This window comes from Seriola dumerili, unplaced genomic scaffold (assembly GCF_002260705.1).
Source record: "Seriola dumerili isolate Sdu_G_001 unplaced genomic scaffold, Sdu_1.0 BDQW01000877.1, whole genome shotgun sequence".
Lineage (NCBI taxonomy): Eukaryota > Metazoa > Chordata > Actinopteri > Carangiformes > Carangidae > Seriola > Seriola dumerili.
Window position 1 is genome coordinate 176,626 of NW_019175132.1, and position 24,596 is coordinate 201,221.

At 41.9% G+C, this 24,596-nt stretch overlaps 1 protein-coding gene across 2 annotated transcripts in view; it reads right to left on the reverse strand.

The window, feature by feature from the left end:
- Positions 1 to 24,596, reverse strand: part of vav2 (vav guanine nucleotide exchange factor 2) — a 209,513-nt gene that overhangs the window by 151,502 nt on the left and 33,415 nt on the right. For both annotated transcript variants that reach the window (XM_022766624.1, XM_022766625.1), the window contains exon 2: positions 2,053 to 2,169. In XM_022766624.1, the coding sequence (XP_022622345.1) occupies positions 2,053 to 2,169 (117 nt within the window). The remainder of the gene's footprint in view (positions 1 to 2,052; positions 2,170 to 24,596) is intronic.

Below are 24,596 nucleotides of genomic sequence, written 5' to 3' on the forward strand. Positions count from 1 at the left end.
CTTTTGTGTCAAAGTAACAAAAGAGGAGAGAGCGCAGGAATAGAACAGCCGGCCCCTTTTTATCTTAAGTTTATGAGGCATTCTCACTATTTAAATGTATGTCACATTAGTAGGGATCTACTCAGTTCAATATATTATAATGTGATGTTTGGCCTTAATGGAAAATCAATGGTGAGACAAGCCCGCCACCGGTGAGACCATACAAAAGCAATTTCCAAATTGACATATGGAGGGCCTATGTGATTGATTCTGACTGCTGCTGGATTTTAATACCGTTCACTGTGAGCTCATTGACTCTCAGACATCGTCTTGTGGTTTATCTACAAACTGCCAAATGAGCCCTTGTCTCTTTTTTTTTCTCCTCTCTCTCCGTCTCTCTCTCTCTCTGTCTGTCGCTCATCTTTTCTTTCTCTGTCCTTCCCTTCTTCTCAGTGCGACTCAGGCAAGAGTGGATACGTTGAATTAGATTGGATACATTAGATAAATGAACAGATGACTTTCCGCAAACACATCCTCTTTGTAATCGATCACAGTGAGATGTAATGTAGTTTCATTCATATCTCACCTCTACATTGTGACCCCCCACCCTCCACCTCCCCACCCCCCACCCTCCCCACTGCTGGAGTACAAATAATACTGAAGATACAATGTTAACATTCAGCACCAATACCAATCCTGACACGACAGCATCAGCTGTCATCATCAATTTAATGAGTCATACTGTCCCTCTGCTGCTTGTTTTTAACAGCCCACGAGCTCAGAAAGAAGCTAACTGTCCTGTCCCGCCTCCCCACCCCCCACCCGTCTGTCTGTAGCTGCGGCACAAACACACATCACACAGCAGTCATAGGGATTAGGAAGTGGAGGGAAACAATTCACTTTCGGAAGCTGAGGCCAACAGGGTCTGCCGATTGTGGATTACCAGCCAATCCCCCCCCCCCCCCCCCCCCCCCCCCCATCAAATGACTTTGTTTCCAGGAGCTTTAAATCTCCTGAAAAGAAAAGACGCCACAACCCTGTCGCCTCTTTAACTGTGTTTGGCAGCAATTTCGTATTGATGCTGAAACGCCAGTAAATTCATATGTTGCACACTATTTACTTTAATTATACAGTATATCTGACATGTACAACCATAAACCTTGAGGAAAACCAAAGACCTGCAATTCCATTCATCCATCCATCTTCCACCCGTTAGGTCTGGGCCACAGAGGCAGCCGGCCGAGCAAACTACCCCAGGTGTGCCAACCTCCCTCTGGACAAAGATTTAAAAAGTCCCCGGAGGCCGTGGCCTCATGATCTAATAAATACAAAAAATTCACTTGAATATCCAATAAAAACACCTCCCCGTATAGCTCCAACGACGTGCGAGTGAGTCAGCCACCTTCACCGCCGAGCCAACACACACATTCACACTGTATCTTCGCAGCAGACTGTTAGAAAGCAGCTGAGTTGAGTTTAACTCCGCTCACTCGCTGACATGAGACCGCTGACCCTGAAGCGTTACACCGAATGCTCATCTGAGCGTACTGCAGTTAATGTAACTGACAGATTTGACTTTGAAGCACCTTTAAACCCAAGCACATGCACAAAGATGCAAAAACAACTTCACACACCCACACACACACACACACACACACGCTCCTTACATTACAATGAGGACAACATGGGTAAGCATCCATCCCCAACAAGCAGTGCAACTGAAAAAACTATGATGAGTATCTTTCATCTGGTGACCAAGTATTTCAATGTCAAACAAAAACCCTACAACTACATCAAGGCAAACTGTATAAATACCACACAACCACATCTCAGCTTTTCATCCGACAGAGAGAAAGGACACAAGCTCCGAAACGATATTATCAGCCACACCAGCAGCATCATGTCTCCGAGCTCCCACTGTATTTAGAATGTAGCCAACGGTTAGCACCGTTTTTTGGGTTTTTTTTTTTTTTTTTTAGAGCCGATCACAGTGTCAGCTCAAGTGTAGAGTTTTTTTTTGTAGCCTGAAAAGTGGAGCAGCCGTCCCCCACACGTCTGACGTTTCACACTCACCTTGCCGAAGTCCCTGACGTCGAAGAGGTCAAAAGGGTCGAACAGCTCGCTGTTGCGCAGGCCGAACTTGTCGTGGCAAACCTTGAGAAACGTCCGGATGTTCTTCAGACACAGGAACTACAAAAGAGAGAGAGAGAAAAAAAACCAAAACAAACATAAATGCATGTTCAAACTGAATCTTGCGCACACATTTCCAGTGATAGTGAAGAGCTAACAGAGGATTTACCCTGCTCCACCAGGTTCTCACCTTATTTTAATATTCCCTATCAATGCAACTGAGTTTTTTTTTTTGGCAAATATTTAATTTCCTGCTTCATGATTGGCAGGCTCCCCGTATCATCCCTTCCTGCTATATATGAGTGATTATTCAGCACCAGAAGGTAAGCAGGCTGATTGCTGCTCCTGAGGCCGATGGGCTGTCTCTCTCTTTCAGATAAGGAGATGCCACAGAGAAGCCCCTGTCTCCTGACATCAGAGCGCACCAGGGAAGTGTCCTCAGACAAGCCCACAGGCAAAGACCTGCCCCCGGGTTAAAGTCGGCCTTGCTGGATTGAGACACCGACCTCACACTGAAAAGGTCAAGGGTCACAAGTCCGACAAAAAAAAAAAACAACCATGGAAAGGTCTTTAAGAAAACCAGTGATGCTCTGGCATTCAATAAAGGCTTTGAAAAAGGTTTTTATCTGAAATCAGTTACTCAGGAAATGGAACAAGAGGAGATACAGATAAGGTGAAGTAAGAGGCTGTCAATAAAATAGATTTGAACTTGAGAATGGTGGCCTATATTGTGTGTGTGTGTGTGTGTGGGGGGGGGGGTTCATATAATAGGAACCCTGCAGCAGCCAAAAATACTCATAATAAACCGCATATTGAAAATACCCTGGTCACGAATATTGATAGTCCCAGTCCCTAAAATATGCCATCATGCAGAAAAACCTTCAGGGATGGGGGGTGGGGTGGGCAGACCAATAACTGCAAAAGGGGTATTGAAATATTAATGATAAGCATAATAGCCTCCCATCTCCCCATCTTTCTGTGTGTGAAGAACACATTACCTGGCATGCAAATCCAGATGCCGCTCAGATATGCCCTTTCATTTCTCGGAGCGTGAGCGATACGAACTGATGGCCGCGGAAGCAGAGTGTACACACAAAAGAGACTCTAGTGAGAGAGCCGGCGTGGAACAAAATGCTTGATTGCCTATTCTGCTGAAAGCTTTGACAACACACTTCCACCCTTGTAATGGGCTGTTGCATCAAACTGGTAAAACAACCGGCAGCCTGCGCAAGTCGCACTTGACGTCGGGTGCACGTGAGTGTTAGCAAATGACAGCTTCAGGTAGACTAACACGCCGCAGAGCATCCCCTCTCCCTCTGCTATTTATTTTAATCTCAGGGAAGTTTGAGCCGCAGTGTTTCCATCCACATCCGCCCTCCGCACTCATTAGCTTTCAGGCGTTGGATAAGGAATCCACTCTCTGTCACCGCCACCTTAAAAAAAAAAAAAAAAAAAAAAAAGGCACAAGTTTCATCTGATATGCTTTCCTGGTATTTTGTGGTATTTTATTTGGCCCCTCCTGGCCACACCTGAGAGCCCCTGCTTACTCATTCTCATTCATGCGTGCGCATCTGCTCGGTTCCCGGTGTCACGGGTGTGAGCCCCATAAGAGAGAAGCACTGGCCAGCGAAAAGAAATGCGATTGGTTAGCTCGCTGAAGTGACATTTGCAGTTCAGCTGCGAAGGTTATCCTGTCTGCAGATCCTCACGTGCAACGGGGAAAAAAAGAAGAAGAAAAAAAAAAAAAAAGCTTATTTTCCAAGCCCAGATATGAAAAGGTAACATTTGCTGGAGTGGTTTGGAGACGAGAGGAAAAGAGAGAGAGAGAGAGAGAGAGAGAGAGAGAGAGAGAGAGAGAGAGAGAGAGAGAGCTCTGCAGATATAAATCAGGAGGGGGAAGATGTGTCTGACATTCTAATGTATGTTTGGAGATAAGAGAGCCGGGGTATGGGTAGGGGGAGAACTGCTATGATCTTGATGGGAAAAAAAAAATACACCATTTCTCGTGGAGTGGGGAGTGTGAGTGCATCTGGGAATAAACAGACTGTGGTCATCTCCTTAGGCTGAGGCTGCCCTCAGCACCATACATCTGAAATTACCTCACTTGTGGCCTGCAACACACTCGAGGCTGGGCACATTTACTCCTCCATTTTTCACAGTGCTGTGGGTTCAATCTCGCACACATAAACTGCGCTAAATTGACTTCAATGCTGATAGAATTTAAAAGGTTAAAAGAATCCTCGTATATGCGTTTATATACAGAAAATAAACCCTAAAATGAAGTTCTAACTTTTTTATTTTTCAAGTGGAAATGTCAAACGGTTACCGGTGAATTTCCATTTCTTTGTAATTTTAATCTTTCATAACTGATTATAACAATAATCATTAGTTGCAGTCTGACTTCAAAAAGCTCATTTCAACCCGTTTTTTTTTTTTTTTTGCCGTAGATGAAACTTTTTGTTTTCACAACAGCAGATTGGATCATTACAGTTTTAATCAGTTTCATTACTCCAGATCCCTGCGATTGCTGTTTCAAGCAACAAAAGAGATATACCTACTAGCTCCCACATATGGTTTTACAGCTAAAACACTGCAATAAATGTTGATTGCAAGTGAAGACAGCGTGCAGGTGTTTGTTCGCTTTTAGCAGTTACATTATTAGTTCTGTTTTTTTTTTTCTTGGTTTTTTTGTGCACCTGTTGCCTAAGGATCTTCTTTTTTCCCTGTGTCAAGTGACAGAAAAATGACTGAACAGTTGTGCAAGTGCTTTATATAAAGACATCTTCCCACCTTGACTGGAAGAAAAAAAAAAAACACACGAAAAAGCTACGTGTTGTAAGCACTCGCACACGTGTGCGGACCACTTGCTTCAAGTGTTTGCCATTTGATGCAACCATTGTGTCATCGTGGCTCACTTAATACTCTGACTGGCCTTTTTAAAATTGCATTTCTCAAGGCTTTCACTCCTGAAAGTAAATGCATTGAGCATCAGAGCCAACCTTCACTGTAAACATGAGTTCTAAATCAGGTTTTTCACAGATTAAAACGGATCCCTTTGGGGTGCAGAGAGGAAAAGAGAAGGTCAGAGAGAGAGAGAGAGAGAGAGAGAGAGAGAGAAAAGTGGCTGAGGAAAAAGACAGAGCGATATGGGGGAGGTAAAGAGAGATTGCCTGTAGGTGGTCTCAGCTGTAGTGCAGCAGTAGACTTTTTACAAGGTGGCTTGTGTGCTCCACTGGAGCGACAGCTCTGATTTTGACTTCTCAGTCAAGAGCAAACAACTCTTGAAAGAGGCAGACTTGTTGTCGGGGAGGCTGGGAGGAGGAGAGAGTGCAGGGAGGGAAGGAAGCAGGAAGGAGAGGAGCAGCAAAGAGGAAAGAGTCGGGTAACAAAGACCCGTCACATCCCTGACAAGCCCTTGTACTATATCACTACGCTACATCTCACAGAGGAATAATGCATTACTCCTCTGGGAGGGTGGCCCTTATCTGCACACACTCCTAGATGCTGATATCTGAGGAGAAACAAATTAGAGCATCCTCCTAAAACCTGAACAACAGCAAATTAAAAGAAACGGGGTGCAGGGAAAACGTGGGGGTATGGATGATTGGGGAAGGAGGGAAGGTGGGTTGTTTTCCCAAAAAATGCAGCTCTTTGGTGTCAAAAGGGGATGTGTGGGGGGGCTGGGAGAGAACACAACCCACAGGGGATAAATAGCAGAAGAAGAGGAAGCTGTGCGTACGGCTGGGAAACCAGAAGAACCAGTTACAAAACCACAAGAACTGATCTGATCGGAACATGTTTCCTGAATCAATTACCTGCTATCGATTCACAGCTGTTATGCAAATGAAAAACGAAACAGTAATACCTTTGTGTGCGGTGACAGTTCCACACAACAGAGACGAAGAAGCTGTGTCACAGATTCCTGATATATTCCTACTATGTGGGCGGGCGGGCGGGGGGGGCACGACAAAGAAATGCAGAAAGCTGGTCAAACAAAACATCTGTGCGAGTCCAGACACAGTCACAAGTACTAAGGCGGGGCCTGCAGATAAGGTTGCAGATACAGTATCACGCATTTGGCTCATCTTATTTCCCACAGCAGCGATAACACTTTCATTACCTTGGGAAATAAGCCGTTTTAATTTACGAACATTTATTAAATTATAACGAAAAGGAAAAGAGCCTCATTGTTGTTAAAGTAAGACCATTTCAGATTTCATTAGTCCACTGGCCAAAGAGTTTCAGACTCAAAAGGCAAAGTAAGGAAGGCCAGCAGACAGAATGAGTGAAGAGCAGTCAACTGTAAGGTTAAGATTCCTGATAAAGAAAAGATGCTTAACTTGAAAAGTTAAGAGGGAGAGGAGAGGGCAGGAGAGGAGAGGAGAAACAAGAAGAAAAGAGAAGAGGAGAGGAGAAACAAGGAGAGGAGGAGAGAGGGCAGGAGAGGAGAGGAGAGGAGAAACAAGAAGAATAGAGAAGAGGAGAGGAGAAACAAGGGGAGGAGGAGAGAGGGCAGGAGAGGAGAGGAGAGGAGAAACAAGAAGAATAGAAAAGAGGAGAGGAGAAACAAGGAGAGGAGGAGCGAGGGCAGGAGAGGAGAGGAAAGAGGGCAGGAGAGGAGAGGTTTCTATCCAGCAGACTGAGGTGAGTCAGAGAGATGATCAGATACTCAGACAGCCAGTCAGACAATTGGACTCAATGAAAGAGACTGATGCCTGTCTGGGAACTGTGAGGCAGCCACACATTCATTCTTACACACACACAAACACACACACACTCCCGTCATGTTGTGTCTCGGGCCGTGAATCACTCTGCACCTTCAGAACAACAGGAAGGCAGCTCCCAGCAGGTGGAAGAGCAGCAACAGGGAGCTCATAGGAAGGCAAGAAAAGGCTGGCTGAGCTGTTTCCGACAGTCTGCAGACACACACACACACACACACACACACACACACACACACACACACAAACACCAGGTATAGGTGATGATGGATCTCGTAAACGTTGGGCTTGGTTAATGATCCCACAACCGAGGGTGTTGATTGCTTTCTGGTAAGGAGAGATTTACGCCTGCCAGTGATCAGCACTCAAGCTTTCCAAATATACCTCATCCAAATGCTCCACTCTACAGTGCAGAAAATGTCCATTACACTAGTCTGCTAAATAAAGAAAGGAAAATATCTGTTCTTGTAATGAATCTCCCGCCTAAAGGATTCCTGCATTCTGTCGAACTTCCACCGGCCGCTATGGCTGAGAAAAGTAATATTAACATGCACGTATGCGTTGACAGATAAGAGTCTCGTCTTTTCAGTCACTGAGGTCATTTTCAATAAGATGAGCCCTGATGGAAAGATAATCCGTACAACTAAATCCTTGAAAATATGGTGTGTTCCCACCATTAAATCAGCCTGACATATTATAAATCCTCGAAACTCTCATTTTCATTTAAAGTCAATTTAAAGGGTTAATGTTCAGAAATAGTCCATTTGTTCTAATTAAGACTTAAACTGAGGCAATTTGGGTCTTTATTACCAAAGCAATGGTGGGTTAACTTTACCCAGTACAGAAAACTATTCTTTTAAACTTACATGTCACTATTTGTTAATAACTGGCTGTTGATAATACCTGCATCCTTTTACATTTTTGAACATCATATGCAAAATGTTTTGTACAAATGACAATACATTTGTGACACTTTTAAGTGATCGTAGTCATTTCCTTTATCAATTAATCAACCAGTTATTTTTCCTGAAAATAAAAGGCATTTGGTCACTGTCATGAAATTGTGAAAAATGTCTGTTTTAATTTACAAAAGACCAATACGATGTATTCAGATTTCCAATGTCCAATGTACAAAATCCACAGGTATCCAGTACACATTCATATATGACAAAGAAAAGCTTTAAATCCTCACATCTGAAAAGCTGGAACCAGAAACCGTTTGACATTTCTGCTTGAAAAAATTACTAAAACGATGAATCTGTTATCAAAATAGTTGGCGATTAATTTTAAGTGATGAATCCATTAATCGTTGCAGGTTTAGTCTTTAGGGAAAACTTGAGCTTGTTATTAGATCACTGATCAACAATATACCAAATCAATGCATTGATTTTTAGTGGGGAAACAACAGCTGAGCAAGTTACAACATGAACATGTTAATGATTGCCTTTATCAGAGTAATTTACACATGATGTGGATATTGAACATGGATCAACTTATAATCTTGAGCTTTGTCACCAACAGGCGCAAACCAATAACAACGTAGGTGGATCAAACACTCATGTCTCTCAGTCTGGCGTGTTGTATCTTTTCTATTCAAAACATACAACACAAATCAATCCACATACTTTTTCAAAGCTCACTGACTTCTGTGTCTGTGATCTTTGAATTCTCCCGATTTGAAAATCAATATCTGCTTTGATTAATATTGGAAACCAGCAAATGGTTCCAAGGCCACAAACTTGGAAAAAAAACTGTTAAATATATTTGTTAAGTCGAATATAACCAGAGGATTAATAGCTCGACATGAAAAATTGAAGCATTTATATTTTGCGCATGCACACCCCACTCGATCAGGTTGGTAAATGTTTAGGTGGCAAGTGCCGGGCGACACCCACAGGGGGGATTAATGAGCGCTGTGGCTCCTCTGCCCCGCTTCCAGGTCACCCAGATGTTAAAGTCAGCGAAGAGAAAGACCCTGCTCCTGCAAATTAGAGAAGTCGACGCCGCATGAATAATGCATTGCAATAGTATGCAAATGTGTTAATCTTATCCTATTACCCCTAAAAGCCTGTAAGGAGGCACGGATTGACCACCGTTTTAAATCTCGTACAAGCCTCAGCAGACGAGGCAGAGCTGCTTCGTTAGCGAGGCCCACGTGGCTCGTGTTCGAATGTGGAAGTTAAACAGGCTAAGTACAGTTTTTAGTGAGGTTAATCTCCACTACAAAAGAAGATCATTCAGCTTAGAGCATAGACTCTGGAGGGAGAAAGTCACCGCGATTGTAGAGCGTGACTACATAATTAAATCAAGCCCTCCTTCACCTTTACACTGGCCACTCATCAAAACACACTCTTAATTGCGTGTGGGGGCAAGCCTGAGATAAGAAGCGCACAGCATGGGGAAAAAGAAAGCATTAGCTGACCTACAGTAGCATGCCATCAGTAACATGCTCGGAACATGGACACATAATAGGTCATTCGTGAGAATAGAGGAGCAGTGAACCTGACGCTAACTAGAAAGGAGACCCCCGTCCTGGGGAAGAAAAGCTTTTGTGCGGGGGAGAGTGAAACAGAATGGTGAAAAAGAAAGAGAAGTGATATGTCTTCAAGGTACTGCTCTTTCCTCTCTCTACTGAAGCGGAAACAGCCACAGCTAGGAACAAAAAAGATCTGCTCTCATGGATAATGGAGAAAAAAAAAGGAAGAAGGGGCAAGTTTTTCAACTTGTGAGGTTGCTTTAAAATGCCAGCCAGTAGATAGTGTAGTATAGTATATTAATCGCTTCTATATGATTTTATTGGTTTTTGTACTACTACATACAGTATAGAGAGTTTGGCTTTATGGATGGCAGCTTCGGTTGGACCGCCAGTTTGATCCAGACGGAAATATCTCAATGACTATTGCATGTACTGGCATAAAAAAAAATAAAAAATAAAATAAAAAACCTTGATATGCCTGGAGGGTCAGACATTCATGGTTCCCAGACGATGAATCCTACTGACTTGGGTAATCTCCTGACTTTTTCCAGCAGGTCAATGATTTCACTTATCCTGAGAAACGTCTCCACATCATTTGGACGGACTGGCGCAAATTTCACGGCTCCCTGCGGATGAATCCTATTGACTTTGCTTGATTCCTTGACTTTTCCACTCTGAGGTTTATATGTGTGGCTTTGACTGATAAGTCTGAACAGCTACTTGATGGATTACCATGAAATTTTGTACACACATTCATGCCCGCCCTTATGATGAACTCCCCTGACTTTTTCTCTAAAACATCAGGTGATACAGTATACCTGCTAAAGATGAGCATGATAACAGTGTCGGTGTGACATTGTACTGGACTACAGACTCTCGGTCAGATTTCTCCAGGATTTTCTTCCTGCATCTTGCATGTAGGAAACTTCGAAAGGAAATTTTGAACATCTCACCAGATAGTTTGGTCAATATATCAATAAAAAAGTATGATTTGCAGCTTCCTTGAGAACAAAATCGTATATCTCTGAGGTTTTGTTCTGATATAACAAACAATAACTTCAGGTTTTGTCTTTACTCTCACCACAGTGTGATGCTTATGGTGCTCGATGGCTTTTTGTCGCAGTACTAAGCTTAGAGTGGAGAACGGTTTTGAGAGTTTTTTGATGCCAAGATGAAGAGAGGGATCAAGATTGAGTTTGAGACCAAAAGGAATAAAAAACATTCACTATCATCATCTTAATTCTACCTGACCTGATTTTTCAATTTCCCCTGACCTTTAATGTTGCTTTTCTCCTTCCTCTGTGGACCAGTAATAATTCATAAAGCCTCTTTCCTCTGAAGTGGTAAAAACTACACGCAATTGATTTCTACTTTTGTTTTTTGGTGTCTTTGTTTCGTGCAAGAGAGGATTCACCTTTGCATGACCGGCTCTTATCTCCATTTCCACTGTCAAAGGGAGGCCATGGGTTTCTCACAACTGAATAAAATAAATATCATCATCATCATCATCATCCACCTGGACGCCGCAGCGGCTGTACTGCGTTTCAGACTCAAGGAATCAGCCTGAACACAGACAGATGCTGTAAATGTGTGTATTTTTTTTCTTACTGCACCTATTGCGTAAACCTTTTCCTCCAGGACTAACACAGGCCGAGATGCAAAAACATCTCGCTGCATAATACAGTCCTCCTGGTTCTATCCACTCTTCATGTACGTATGAATCTATGTTGTATCTAAGCAACAGGCCATGCTGCAGAGACTCAAGAGAGGGGTGTATGTATGTGTGTTTGTGTGTGTGTGTGTGTGTGTGTGTGTGTGTGTGTGTGTGTGTGTGTGTGTGTGTGTGTGTGTGTGTGTGTGTGTGTGTGTGTGTGTGTGTGTGTTTGAGGCATTTCCACTCAGGCTTAGCTGCAGACTCGAGGCTTGATGAATGTGAGAAGGAGGTCCGTCGAGAATCCCAGACACCCATGGATCAATGGCCACATAATTTATGACATCAGACCAGGGAGAGGAAGACTGCATCTATCTTTTCCCATCGGCGAGTTTCCCCTCACAACTTAAGGCTCGCCGCGGTGATTTAGATCCCCCACCAGATACATTTACCTTTCCCTTCTCTCCTGCACAAAACAAACCCATACATATAAGTTAAACATTACTTAGATAAAGATCCTAAATGTACTGAGCTCGGCCACATTCATAGCCCATTAAGTCTCACAGTCTTAAACGGTCTTTGGCAGAGCTGCGTTAGCTCGGGGCTTGTGCTCACATGGCCGCAGAAAGGAAGTAAAATCTGTAGAGATTTAAGTGTTTTGACACAGAAGAGGAACAATAACATTACCACTCACTTAACACTTGAAATTCATCTGACATGGCTTCATCAAAAAGTCTGATATGTGTGCTGTTCCAAACCAAATTATGCTTACACTCTAAAACCTGCAACCAAAATCAGATGCAGATGAATCCTGAGTTGTTAGTAAGCCTTGAATCTGCAGTCAAACCTCTGTGGCCATGTACTGTTTCTGCGTCTGCGGATCAGCTACAGACTGTATATTGATCAGTTTGATTCCTTTGGTAATTTTTTTCCCCACTTATCTCAAGTACTTTGAGACCTGCTTGTAAAAAAAAAAGGGAAACTTTATGTAGCACAAGCCACAAATTGAGAGCAGTGAAATTCAAGTAATGAATTTCTGGCTGCACATCAGAAGCTACGCGTGTGTGAGAAACATTCTGGCGGCGTGCCGTGTGTCTTCAAGAGGCGAAAGTATGTAAAGTAGGTTATCAATGACTCAGTTACTGTGATGAACACACCTTCACTGATTAACCTTGTGAGCACACTGGACAGAGGTGAAAAGTAAAAAAGTGTATGTGCTTACATTAAGGGCTTAATTGACTATAGCAGATTGGTATTTACTTTATACTTCCTCTCTGTTACAATTCAGAATATTGACTAAGCATGTGTAAAACATTTGATCAATATATATATATTTGTAAAATATAATCAATGGGTATAGATTACACTATACAACAATGTATATAGCAGCTGCAAGATCAATGAGAGGCATCCTTCATAATGAGCACTTCTACTTTTGCTAGTTGAACTAAATTATGCTGCTCAAACTTCCATATTAATGTACAATAAGTTCTGTACTGAGGGCCCATGCAGGACTGTCTACACACTGCTGTATTGTTACTGGAACTGAAAAAATTTATAGCTGATTAACAGAAAAGTAATCTGTCTTTGTCAAGTGTGAACAATTGTTGTTTACATTGGGTTTTGTACTGTTTTGTAGTGTACAAAACAAGCTATTTGTAGATGTTAGCTTGTTTTTGGGGACATTTTCATGTGCCAAATGAAAATAAAGGAATAAAATGATGGAATGAATCTTTAGCTGTAGCCCTAATGCTGTTAGTAGTCAGATTGGATTATGTGTTCCACCACTGCTACATTGTATATTCACAGAACCATGTAAGAAAGCACACAAGAGTCCAAAAGGCTGAATGCTGAAACCTTTGTTTGTGCAAAATGTTTGTCAGTCCTTTGTTTAAGGAGGCTATCAGGTACACAGGGGGGATGCAGCTCTGTGCTCTTGATGGCTGCGATTATCTCCAAGGTGACTAATGCTATTAACATGGAGAACAGCCTGTTAATTACCCAACTGGCTCTGGGACCGAGCTCGGCCTGCTTTAATCATCATACCCACAGCTTGGATAAACAATTATTCAATCATCGCACAGCTTTGCCTCGACACACAATACAGCAATCAGCCAATTTACAGATTAAGGGACTGGATATAGTGAGATACAGTTTACTTCCATTCAGTGGTGCACTGGACAGTGGAGAGCTTTCTGCTGGGCACTCAGCCAGAGTGAATGAAATATGAAACCACAGCAATACACTTGTAAACACGCTGTAGAGTTTGATTTCATGTGAAGCAGCCTGAACGACAATCACGCTGGGAATAGTCAACAACTCGTGTATGCACACTCTGCACATTCTGATAATGTGCTATTTGCACACAACACTTAAACATCAGTCACAGCTGCAGATTTGTACATAAGCCAACAAACAGTGGTTCCACTGCAGCCAATGTAGACTAAGATTTTTTTATACAGTGACCAAGGAAAATACTAGTTTGCACATGGCTGGCACGTGTCCATTAAAATCATATAACATGACACCTCATGCAAAGATCACATCAACTGTTTAACCACTGTTCTAAATCAGTGCGCTGATACCCAATAAGTTAAACTAACGACAAAAACTTTGATTAATGGCTTATGATTTCGACTCATGGCACTTTAGTACAGGCAGGAATGTGACTCTCACATCGAGTATTGAAACCTGTTAAAAACCCCCTATGATGAAAATCAAGTTTTTACTCTTGTTAACATGTCCATATGGTGTTTTATATATATTACAAGACATATCATGAGTGACATAAGCAGTCAACGCCATGACTGAGTAAGTCCACCTTGGAACTGAAGTGAACGAATGACAGTCCCATAAAAACGTATTCAGACAGCCATCAACTTGCGGGGATGGTGGTCGGTCAAAATAAATCCAAAACCTTGTCAGTAAAGAGAGCGAGATTTTACATTAGCATATCCACTAACACTGTGCCAGCCACTGCCAGTTACAAGCTAACAACCATAAACAAATAAAAGATGCTAACTACACTAACCATTCTGATTTGTCTGCTAGTCGCCGATTTTGGTCACAACAGACTCCTCATCTGAGCCTGGGTCTAACTGAAGCTCAAACGCTAATCATCTTGATACTCACTGCTCTTTCACCAGTCCCTATGACCATGTCAGTACATAGAGCAAGTTACACGCTAACAAACAACATAAACAAATAACTACACTTGCAGTTTTCTCATCGCCAATTTTGGTGCACAACCATCATCTGAGTCTGGGTCTGACCGAGGCTCAACCATCGCTAACCGTCACCATCTCGATACCCACTGCTCTTTCATCAGTCAACCTGGCGCAAGCTGCAGTGGTGGGCAAGGCACAAGGACCTTTTTTTAAATTGGGAAAACCATGTTAAAGAAAATATTAATCATAGCAGAGTATTGTTATATAGTTTAAAACACATCTGGAGAGGGACTTTAACTATCAAAAAGCAGGTATCAAAAGTTTTGTAGATTTGTAATCATGGTTACGTATTGTTTGATCAGATTTTTCCTGATTTCAGTCGAAAACTTTGCCTATTTTATTCTGAAGAGCAGCTTGTTTGTCAAACACAGAAATGTGGAAGGTATGCAGAGTTTTGTAGAGTAAGGTATTGAAAACAGTGTTTCTCTCTAACCGCAAACATGTTTCAATACTTCCCATTGTAAAAATAAAGTAAGTAAAAATCTATAATGAATGTATAGCATGGTATTCAAAATGCAATCCACAAAGACCAATTAACAGTATCTGTGAGCTGCATATTTTGACAGAACAACAGTTTCATGCACTAAAAAGTGATGTGACCTGTGTCAGTAGAAATGAGTCACAGTTAGCTGGTCTTTCCAGAGCTGTTTGTGACCCAGTAATTAGGGCCTTACATGGAGAGGGCAGATTTCTTTTTTTAGGGTAGCTTCTCTTGGCTCAAACATGTCAACAGCTTGTCCTAAATGAAGCAACTAAGTTTCTCAGGAATGACAGCTTAAGGTCAGTGACTATTGTCCTCTGTCACATTATATCACATTTTCACAACTTTTTTTTTTTTTCTTTGGCCCATGTCACACACTGTGGCCGCAATCAACAACATTATGTATTGGGAGCACACTTCCTGTGTATACTTCCCCTGCAAATTAAATTGGAAAGCTTGTTGGCACTGTCCCTTGCAATTAATCACTGTTGAGATAAGAGCATTGTCAGAATGGAAAGAAAAGGAGAAAAAGCTTAAGCGGAGGAGGCATGCGAGGGTGTGTGTATGTTTTTGTTTATTTATGAGTTTTATACAAAGACACAGAGGGAGTACTGGCTGTGAAAACCTCTCATCATTGTGACAGTTAATGGTCCAGTTACATTGCTCCTTCTGCATTATCTGAGGAAACTGTCATGAATTACCCACACCTGTCTCTGTGATCTTCTCTGCACCAGTCCTGATGAAATTGAATTAACTTTCCTCATATCTGTGACCCAGCTGTCCTGCCTGCCCCCAGGTATACTACTGCTAAATCTGAGACATCAAATAGCAGACAGTAAAAAAAAAAAAAGAAAAAAAAAAAAGGGAAAAAAAAAAGAAGGCTTAACTCTTATCTTTTCTTAAAAGACAGTTGGAGCGAAAAATACAGAGAACTATGGAGGAGAAAGAGATACAAAGAGACTTGTCAGATGGATATAGCAGTGGTGGAGAGCAAGGCAGGATCAAACGTCCAGTTTCTGCTGGTAATCCTTCTCGAGAGAAGCGGGAGGGGAGTTGGGGGATGGAGGCAGGAGGAGAGAGGAGCGGAGGAGTGGAGAGGAGAGGAGAGGAGAGGCTGGTTACTGTGCCACAGAAAGCAAATGTTATTGGCTTTTTCATCCAGCAGGCGAGGCAATGCCAGCCCCTCCACAACTCTCCAGACAGTCTGGCACACAGGCCACAGGAGGAAAGATCAGAGCCCTGAGCCTCAAGCATGGAAAGAGTATGTGCAGATTCTTTCTCTCTCTCTCTCGCTCAATGTGTGTGTGTATGGGCTCGTTTTACTATATTTATGGGGTCCAAAAACCTGGACCTGTGGGATTGACGGCTTTGTAAGGATCAAAATATTGGACCCCACAAATTTAAATGGCTGTTTGAGGGTTAAGACTTAGTTTTGGGGTTAGGGTAAAAATTAGGTTTAGGTTAGAGTCAGGGTAAGGGTTGGGGTTAGGCATTCAACTATGATGGTTAAGGTTAGTGTAATGGGCTAGGGAATGTATTATGTCAATGATGGGTCCCCACAAATGGAGGAAAAGAAGCATGTGTGTGTGTGTGTGTGTGTGTGTGTGTGTGTGTGTGTGTGCATGTGAGAGAGAGAGACAGAGTGTGTGCGTGTGTGTGTGTGTGCCCATATGTAGCTGCTTATGCCTTTCAGATGTAATGCTGTGCCTGTTCCATAATTGGAGGTTTCAGCCCACGTACAATGTCTGAAAGCCACAACATGGCAGCAGTGTAAAGATACCCAGAAAAGCACAGGGTTATTCTTCTTTTTATGCCTCAATGATAAGACTAAGAACATGTGTAGTGTATTTAGATATTCAACAGATATGTCAAGTACTGTATCATCAGGGACCGCTTCATATGAAACACTATAAAACATTTAACGTGAGCTCTAAAAATATACCAGGAATCTTTTTTTTTCTGCACATAAAGAGACTACAGAGGGATATTTATTGTCACAACCTTAATACTAAATGGGAATGTAATGTACGCAATATCTGTTCAGGTAAAATGGCACTTCAGTTGAAACTACGTGCATCATCAAGAGTTAAAAGACAAATACCTGCAGAAACCATGACCTAATATTCCAATTTATAAGAATATACTTTTACTTAGGCCCTGTACCCAGACCAGGTATTAACATCTGTCTCAGGTGACCCAATCACAAGTGGACAGCTCTAAGTTCAGGTGTGAGCACACCCAAGACGCATTGAGGACGCATTTGAGATCCGATCACTCAGACCACATTCTGAGGCGGTCTGGGCCACATGTGGCCACATTCTTTTAGCAGCGTGAAGGCAAATGTGCCTGCTCTGCCACAGTCTAATTAGTCCTGCCATAGTTTCATAATGAACCTCATTTCATTGTCGAGCTGTGCACAGTGCAGATTCACTCAACCTCTCTCTCTCTCTCTCTCTCTCTCTCTCTCTCTCTCTCACACACACACACGCACGCACACAAACACATTGACAACGAACCCGTCTGTTATAGGCGGACTGGCTAGAAACAACAACGCATACATGTTTATTTGCATATAGAGCGGGGAAGTGAGATGCGATCACAAGTGGTCACTCGAATTTTAATGCCAGGTGTGAAATGACGAACTTAGAGCTGTCTTTGTCGGATCACCGGGGACGGATGTTAATTGCCAGGTGTGAACAGGGACTCTATTTATGAGCTTAAGTAAAAAAAAAACAATCCTCAATCACCACAAAGAAACCTCCTCATAACTATATAGTAGGGGGGTTTATTTCCACTGAAATTATCTTCTCAGCCAAGCTTCTAGTTACCGCTCCAACCAGACTTTGACCAAGTTACCAAAACCGAGCCGTTTCTAAAATAATACCTAGATCTAACCATTTGGTTCATGGCACTTGTTGGTATTTCTTTATCATGGCTGGCAGCAATAAATTAAGCAATAAAACATACCAAAAAGAGTTCGAAAAGGGCAATCAACTTCCTGTCTAGTGAACTACACAAGCCAACAGCTAGCAAAGTAAAAGCCAGCAAAGAGAGTATTCACATGATACTAAGAGATTCAATTCCTTCGTTTTTTAATCTCTGAAATTACGATTGATCATTAAGATGTACATCTGAATTGCTGTTTAAACATATCTAAATTTAAAGCAAAATAATCCAAAAATTAGCAACAAAATGTAGCGCGATTTCCGAGATAACTTTCTGTAAATTTATTCACGTTGATGCTCAATAATCACTCAATCCCCAGAGAGACTGATTGTAGTTTGAGGGAAATTCTCATATGATAATTGAGCCATGAGAATAACATGAGCGACAACTGGAAGGAGCAACACAGGCAATCATCAACAGCTAAGTGATGCTATGAGCTACGGTTTCAGGAGCATCCCAGAGGGCAGAGGTGAGAAAAATCTAAGAGGCAGAAGCAGCTTGATAAACCAGCTCTCTTTTCTCCATCTCCCACACAGTTGGACGATGCCTGCAGCACTTCTTTTAAAAATAGGAGGGAGAAAAAGCTGTCACTCTGGATTTAGCCTACTTTCCAACATGCCCATTAATTTCAAAGCAGATGGCAAAAAAAAAAAAAAAAAAAAAAAAAAAAAAAAGGGGATAGTGGGTTGGAGGGAGGGGCATCCTCTAAGCTGCTGAATAACAGAGTGGAGAGCTTTAGATGAAAGTGGCAGCGGAGAGGGTGATGACCTAAGAAAACAGGGATAGCAGTTATTCTAAAGCAGATTAGAGCCTTATCGTTTAAAGGGATGATTATTCTGAGAAGTTCACCGCTATCATGTGTTGTTATATGCAGCTCAGGTTATCAACATCAAAGGATGATGCTGGGTGAGGCAGGGAACTCACTGGGAAGTATTAGTCTGCCCAAACTTTTATCGATTTGTCTATCCACACTTCCCTTGTAGGCACTTATCTCCTAAGCTAAGCCTGTCTGGGGGGGATTTACGAGGTGAGAGGTCCACGTATAAATCAAAGATATTTTCTGAAATGAAATAAAAAAATTTAAAAAATAAATAAAAAAAAAAGGAGACAGAGATGAAGAAACAGGCCTGATGATAGATACATCTCTATTCTATGATGTTAGCATTCCCTGCAGACCAAGAGAAATTGCCAGCGGTGCACAGCGCTGCCGTAAAGACCTCACAACCCCACGCAGCGCTGATAAAGCTGTTCCTATAAGCTGGGAGCAAGGTGAAGCAATCACCTCAACTGTAATCAGTCTATCTGTAGTTAATTAACATGCAAGCACATGAGTTCAGCTAATGCACATATAGTTTGGTAAATCATATCACAAACAAGACATCCTCAAGGACAATCATTAATCACAAGATCATCCATCATGACGAGCGCCCTTGAGGTATTTTCTGGAACATGTGTTTGCCGGCTTGAATTACAGGCTTACTGGCTCCTCTAAAGGTTTCCATATCAGTGTATCAACACTAACACACATATGGGAATTTCCTCATGTATTCATTTCTTGAAAAGCGCCAAAGCGTGTCGGCTTTTACTGTCAGACGCTGCGGACGGAGACGATGATGGGTCTGAGTCAGAGGGAAGGGTGAGGAGAAACAGGAGGGGACGGATGGATGAGAGTGCACCCGAGGGCAGAGGTGGAGGAGGAAACGAGAAATCAGTATGTTTGTCTCTTGGGTGGGGGGGGGGACCAACGGAGCTAAGTGAACTCCCACCTCAAACTAATCGAACACGTCTGTGGTGTGACGTCACTGTCTCCCGCATCAGGACAACAGTCATCCTTATTGAGGAGGAGAAAACCAGCTCAAGGAGGCAGGGAGCCAACATAAACCTGTGGATATATGAGCAGCAGGGCGGCATTAAGAGCAGATAAGACCCGCTTTTGAGCTGCGTTGTTAATGAGAGAAATACCTTTAAAAAAAAAAAAAAAAAAAGGAGCAGATCGGCTTAGACAGATTTGTGGCCAGATTTAATGCCTCGACCCACCATCTTATATTTCCTGCTGCAAGAAGACCCCAATCACCACAGTTTACACTAAAGTGGTTTCATGCTGACAAACATATAGATATCATATCAGAGTTGGGGGGGGGGGTTCCACAATGTGTCAGAGGTGGGAGTAAGAGTACTGAACCCAGGGAAGAACTCATTAAATTTTGGTGTGTATCTAGTTAAAGGGGCGGATCCAGGATTTTTTTTTTCCACTTTCCTTAATGTGTAGGATTGTTTGGCCTTGGTGGAGGTATGCGCTCTACTGAGTGCCATTGTACTTATTACTATGAGCCTACAGTACATCTCTATGTAGAACTTGCATTGTGCCATGTTCTCTATGCTCCTGCAATCCAAATTTTAGTATTTTCTGACCCTCCCCATGATAACTGATTTGTGGCCATGGCACTAGATATCACTCAATCATTTTTCATAAAAAGTGTAATTTATCAAGCAAGTCTCAAGTCCTCAAATTTGTCACTTAAGTCGGACTTTAGTCAAGTCATGTGATCCAAGTCCCCCACCTCTACAGTGTGTGAAATGAAATATGACCAAGGTAGTCTATTTTGATTAATACAACCATGACTTCACCGTGGTGCTGAGGTACAAGTACCTCAGAACTGGACTTCGGTACAGTACTTGAGTAAATGTATTTAGTTATTTCTGTCAACTCTGGAATGTTTTTACCACAACACTTTTTTTCCTTGTCTTTGGTTGTTTGCTTGTAAAAGTTTAGAGCCGGCCATATTGTCACCATATGTTTCTCTGTGTGCAAGGATTCAGAAAAAAGAAGAATTCAACTGAATCAAATGAGAAAATGTAAAACCTGATAGTTAGCCCCTCATAGTTGTTTTGACCAAAAGAAAAGAAAAAGAAAAAGAAAATAATGAGCTTAGATGACCCTGACCTCAGACCGCTTGAGTAGCGCTGCCTGAGGATTTTACCATGAAAATCAATAAAACATCACATCAATATGTACAATATCAACCTCACACACACACACACACACACACACACACACTAACACACACACTAACACACACACACACACACACACACACACACAAACACACACACACACACACACAATAAACACGCCTCAGGTTTGTTCCAGCAAGAACCGGCAGCTTCCCATGGGATCTCACTTGTCTTCCACAAATAAAGCAGCGCAATGTCAACACACGATCATAAAAATGAAACACCTGGTGCAAAGCCACGTAGATATTCAAATTCTGACAGATGATGCTGGTATGAATATACCGCAGTGGAACAGTCACTTCTGTTAGCCCTGTGTACACATGAGGTGTCACAGGACTGGGCCAAGACTGTAGTTGGCCTCTGCGAGCAGATGTGGGGAGAGGTAATTATTTGGATACTGTTGCGAGAGAGTGGGAGTGTTGAGAGCCTAATACTATTTGGACATGGATCTGGTCCACTCTATTACATGCAGGGGAGCTGGCAGAGTAATGGAATATTTGATCAGCACAGACACACAACAGCTCAAACATTGTGGGGCTAATATCTGGATCGGTCAGACATGTTAACTGTCTTTCTTTTTCTTTTTTTTTAATTACTATCATCACCCTGACACGGGGCGCAGAGGGGAAAAACAAACCTGACAAGAGTATGGAACACGAACAATACTTTTTTTTTTCCCCCAGGTCAGATTCACAGCACAGGCCTAATAAGGAGCAAGCATGTGGCATTTGAGTGGTTTTATCCATGACTGGGGACTTTCTTCAAGACCCGAGGGAGTTCTTTATAAAAAATAAATAAATAAATTTAAAAAAAACAGTGGAGTGGAAAGAGCTAGTAGAGTTGTTTCTGCCTCTTTCCTGCAGATAAGTGACAGCCTGACAGCTGTCCAAAACATCTGAACTAAGCATTTGGCTCCTGGTGCTGTTGAAACTTTGTTTGGCTCCAATCACACATACAGCATCTGAGGTCCACCCATTCCAACCAGGGCTGGACGATAAGGCTGCAATCCATATCTCAGTGCTAATAAGAAGATATTTTTCTTACATAAATATACATGTATAGTCAAGATTTCAACAATTAAAGATTATTTTTATGCTGTAACAACAATCACCTAGCTCTAATTCTGACACACAGATTAAGAGCACACACACGCAGACAGACAGACACACTGATAAAGGTAATATGAGGTAATTCAGAGGAAGCTTTTCGCCTTATCACACGTCCAATCTTCCTCTTAACTCTGGCTCTTCAATGATATAAAGCCTGTCTCATTTCATCTGACGTCACACGTATCTCTTGTTTCCAACATCGTCTTATCTGCTTAACTCTCATGTGGAAACACAGCCGGACACAAATCAGTGGAATTTCTGGGGCCAGATTGCATCACTATTGAAATCTGTGCAAGCTAGCACAGTAACAGTGTTTCTCTTAGTTTGAAAGGTCCCATATTCTACACTTCTCCAGTGTTTTATTTGAAGTGTTGATTTCTATAAGAAAATATACTTATGGTTTTAAGAACCAAAAACCATCTCAATGTAGTTTTACATCTCCTCTCTCAGGCTTTTCTCTGGAGCTCTGGTGACAACAGGTCGGTGGAGCCAATGGCTGACTGTTTTCTGATTCTGAGTGAATAAAAATATAGCAGATTTCAAGTAAACACTCAGAGAAACCAAATGCCGCAAGGTTGGACACTGGGTCTGGGTGGACTGGGCTTGGGGCATGGCTGAGAGCAGTGACTGTTTTGTGTGACATCACAAAGTTACAGAAGACCTGATGGCTCGTTTTTAAGTAGAGCTTTTGAATACAGGGTTTGTGCATTTCTCTGTGGACTGAGCACTTTTATACTTTCACAGTATTAATATAGAATCTAGACCCGCTGTACAATCAAAAAAGACATGGAAATCTCACTTTATACAATATGAGACCTTTAAGTTAAAAATATGTTGTGCAGGAATTTTACACTGGAGAGTGGAGATGTGCTTCCTGCGCCCCATGGTTGTGAGGCTAAATCTACAAAAACACTTTTTTTAGTTAGGCAAAGATGGTGGGTTTGGTTAAATATTGAAAAAGTCAAAGTGTCCCATCTCAAGCTTCAAGCCAGCACTGACTTTTCCAATATTTACCAAGACAACAATCTTCCTCTAACCATAACCAAGTGCTCTGAAAACATGAATCATGCTCCCAGGAGTGGATATTGTGGGGGAAAACAAAAGAAATACAATGATCATATTGCAGGTTTGTTAAGTATGAACATTTGGTGTTGGCAGGGAACAGCTGGCAGATACATCAGTATCAAAATATCTTTGTTGTGTTGATAAAAACTGTAATCCGGGCATATTTACTGTTCAATAAAACATTTAGTACTGCAGACATGCTTTTGATTTTTAAGAGAAGAGGTTAAACAAACAGCTGTTGTTGCCAAATGATACACATATTGTGCACTTATTTCTTAATTAAGTCAAAGACAATGGCCACATTTGAATTTTGGCTCAATGCATCACAGTATCTTGGTTTAATCTAAAAACTAACGTTTTACTTGTACAGCTGATTATTTTCCCGGGCTGGCTGCCCAAATATTCAACATTTATCTGGAATCACCGCTTTGAATGAGTGTAAGTCGGCATATGTGTGTCTGTGTTTTGTCTTCCTTTGCTGCGAGTGTGTATGCGCGTGCACACCCATGCACGCAAGTGTGTACAGTATGTGTGTCCACTCTAATGTCACTTAGATAACATGAGAGACAAACAGTCCATTTAGCCTTATCGACGAAGTTATCGCGCTGAGTAAGAGAAAATATATACAGGCAAATAAACTCCAGATACTATCTCAATATGGCTACACACTAGTACACTCACACAAACTTATATCCCCTCGACACACACACACATACACATACACACACACACACACACACGGCCCTCAAGGCAACTCCACTCTTTTAATGACTTAATAGAATGGTCGATATAGCAGGCACATGTATACTCAGGTGAGCTGAGCTGGCATGCTGAACACAAAGCTTGGTTTATAGCTCTCATTGTGATAGTTAATGGGGCGAAACCTGAGGTAAAATACTGCGAAAAGAAAATAAAGATCACCCCTACTATTCAGAGCTGAAGTTCAACTTATGACATTTGCATCAGCATATTATCAGGTCATGTTTAAAAGCCACACGAGGAAAGAAATTTATGTAAATACTAAGTGGTGTATGTGCAATATTTTATGTAAATACACATCCGAAAAGGGGAGGCTGCATCTCAGAAGAGTGTCTGACTCTGTAGATTCTGAAGCCTGTATTTTCCCAGATAAACAGTACAGCACCAGGGCATCAACACTTTTCTAAGAAAAGGGGTGGTGGGGGTGTAAACTGTCTCCTAAACAGCAGCAGGTGGATGCCGCATCCAGAGGAAGATCTTTTTGTCTCTCCTTCCTTTGATATGCTCTGGAATAACACAGACCAGCCACAGGCCAGATGTAGCCTACGTGCCTACATAAAAAGACTGCATGTACCACATCGTACAAAGAGAGCTATTTATAAAGAATGTGCCAAGAGAATGTGCATACCTCCAAGCATGCTTTGCAGTAGACTTTTGCTATACAAACAATACTGACAAAGGAAGGACCATTTCTCACTCTTTTCTTTTTTCTTACACTCACTTTTAGATAAATTTCAGCCCATCCTGTTAGTACCATCACCAGCGGCTATACCTTTCAACAGTGATAGCTTCCGACATTGCTAAGTTAACTAACTGACACAAGAATTCCTGGAGATGCCTGCATCTCAAGGATTTTCATGCATCATCCCCACATTAGAATGATGTTTCATGTTGAAATCCAGCAAAGTGGTGCAGCAAATTATGATGGTGATAAAGCATATAACTGTGAAAATGACCACTGAACTAATGAGCATGCATAGTTTAAGACTAAAGTAAGCAATGACTGCGTGCATGCTTTAGTCTTGAATTCAAAGCGA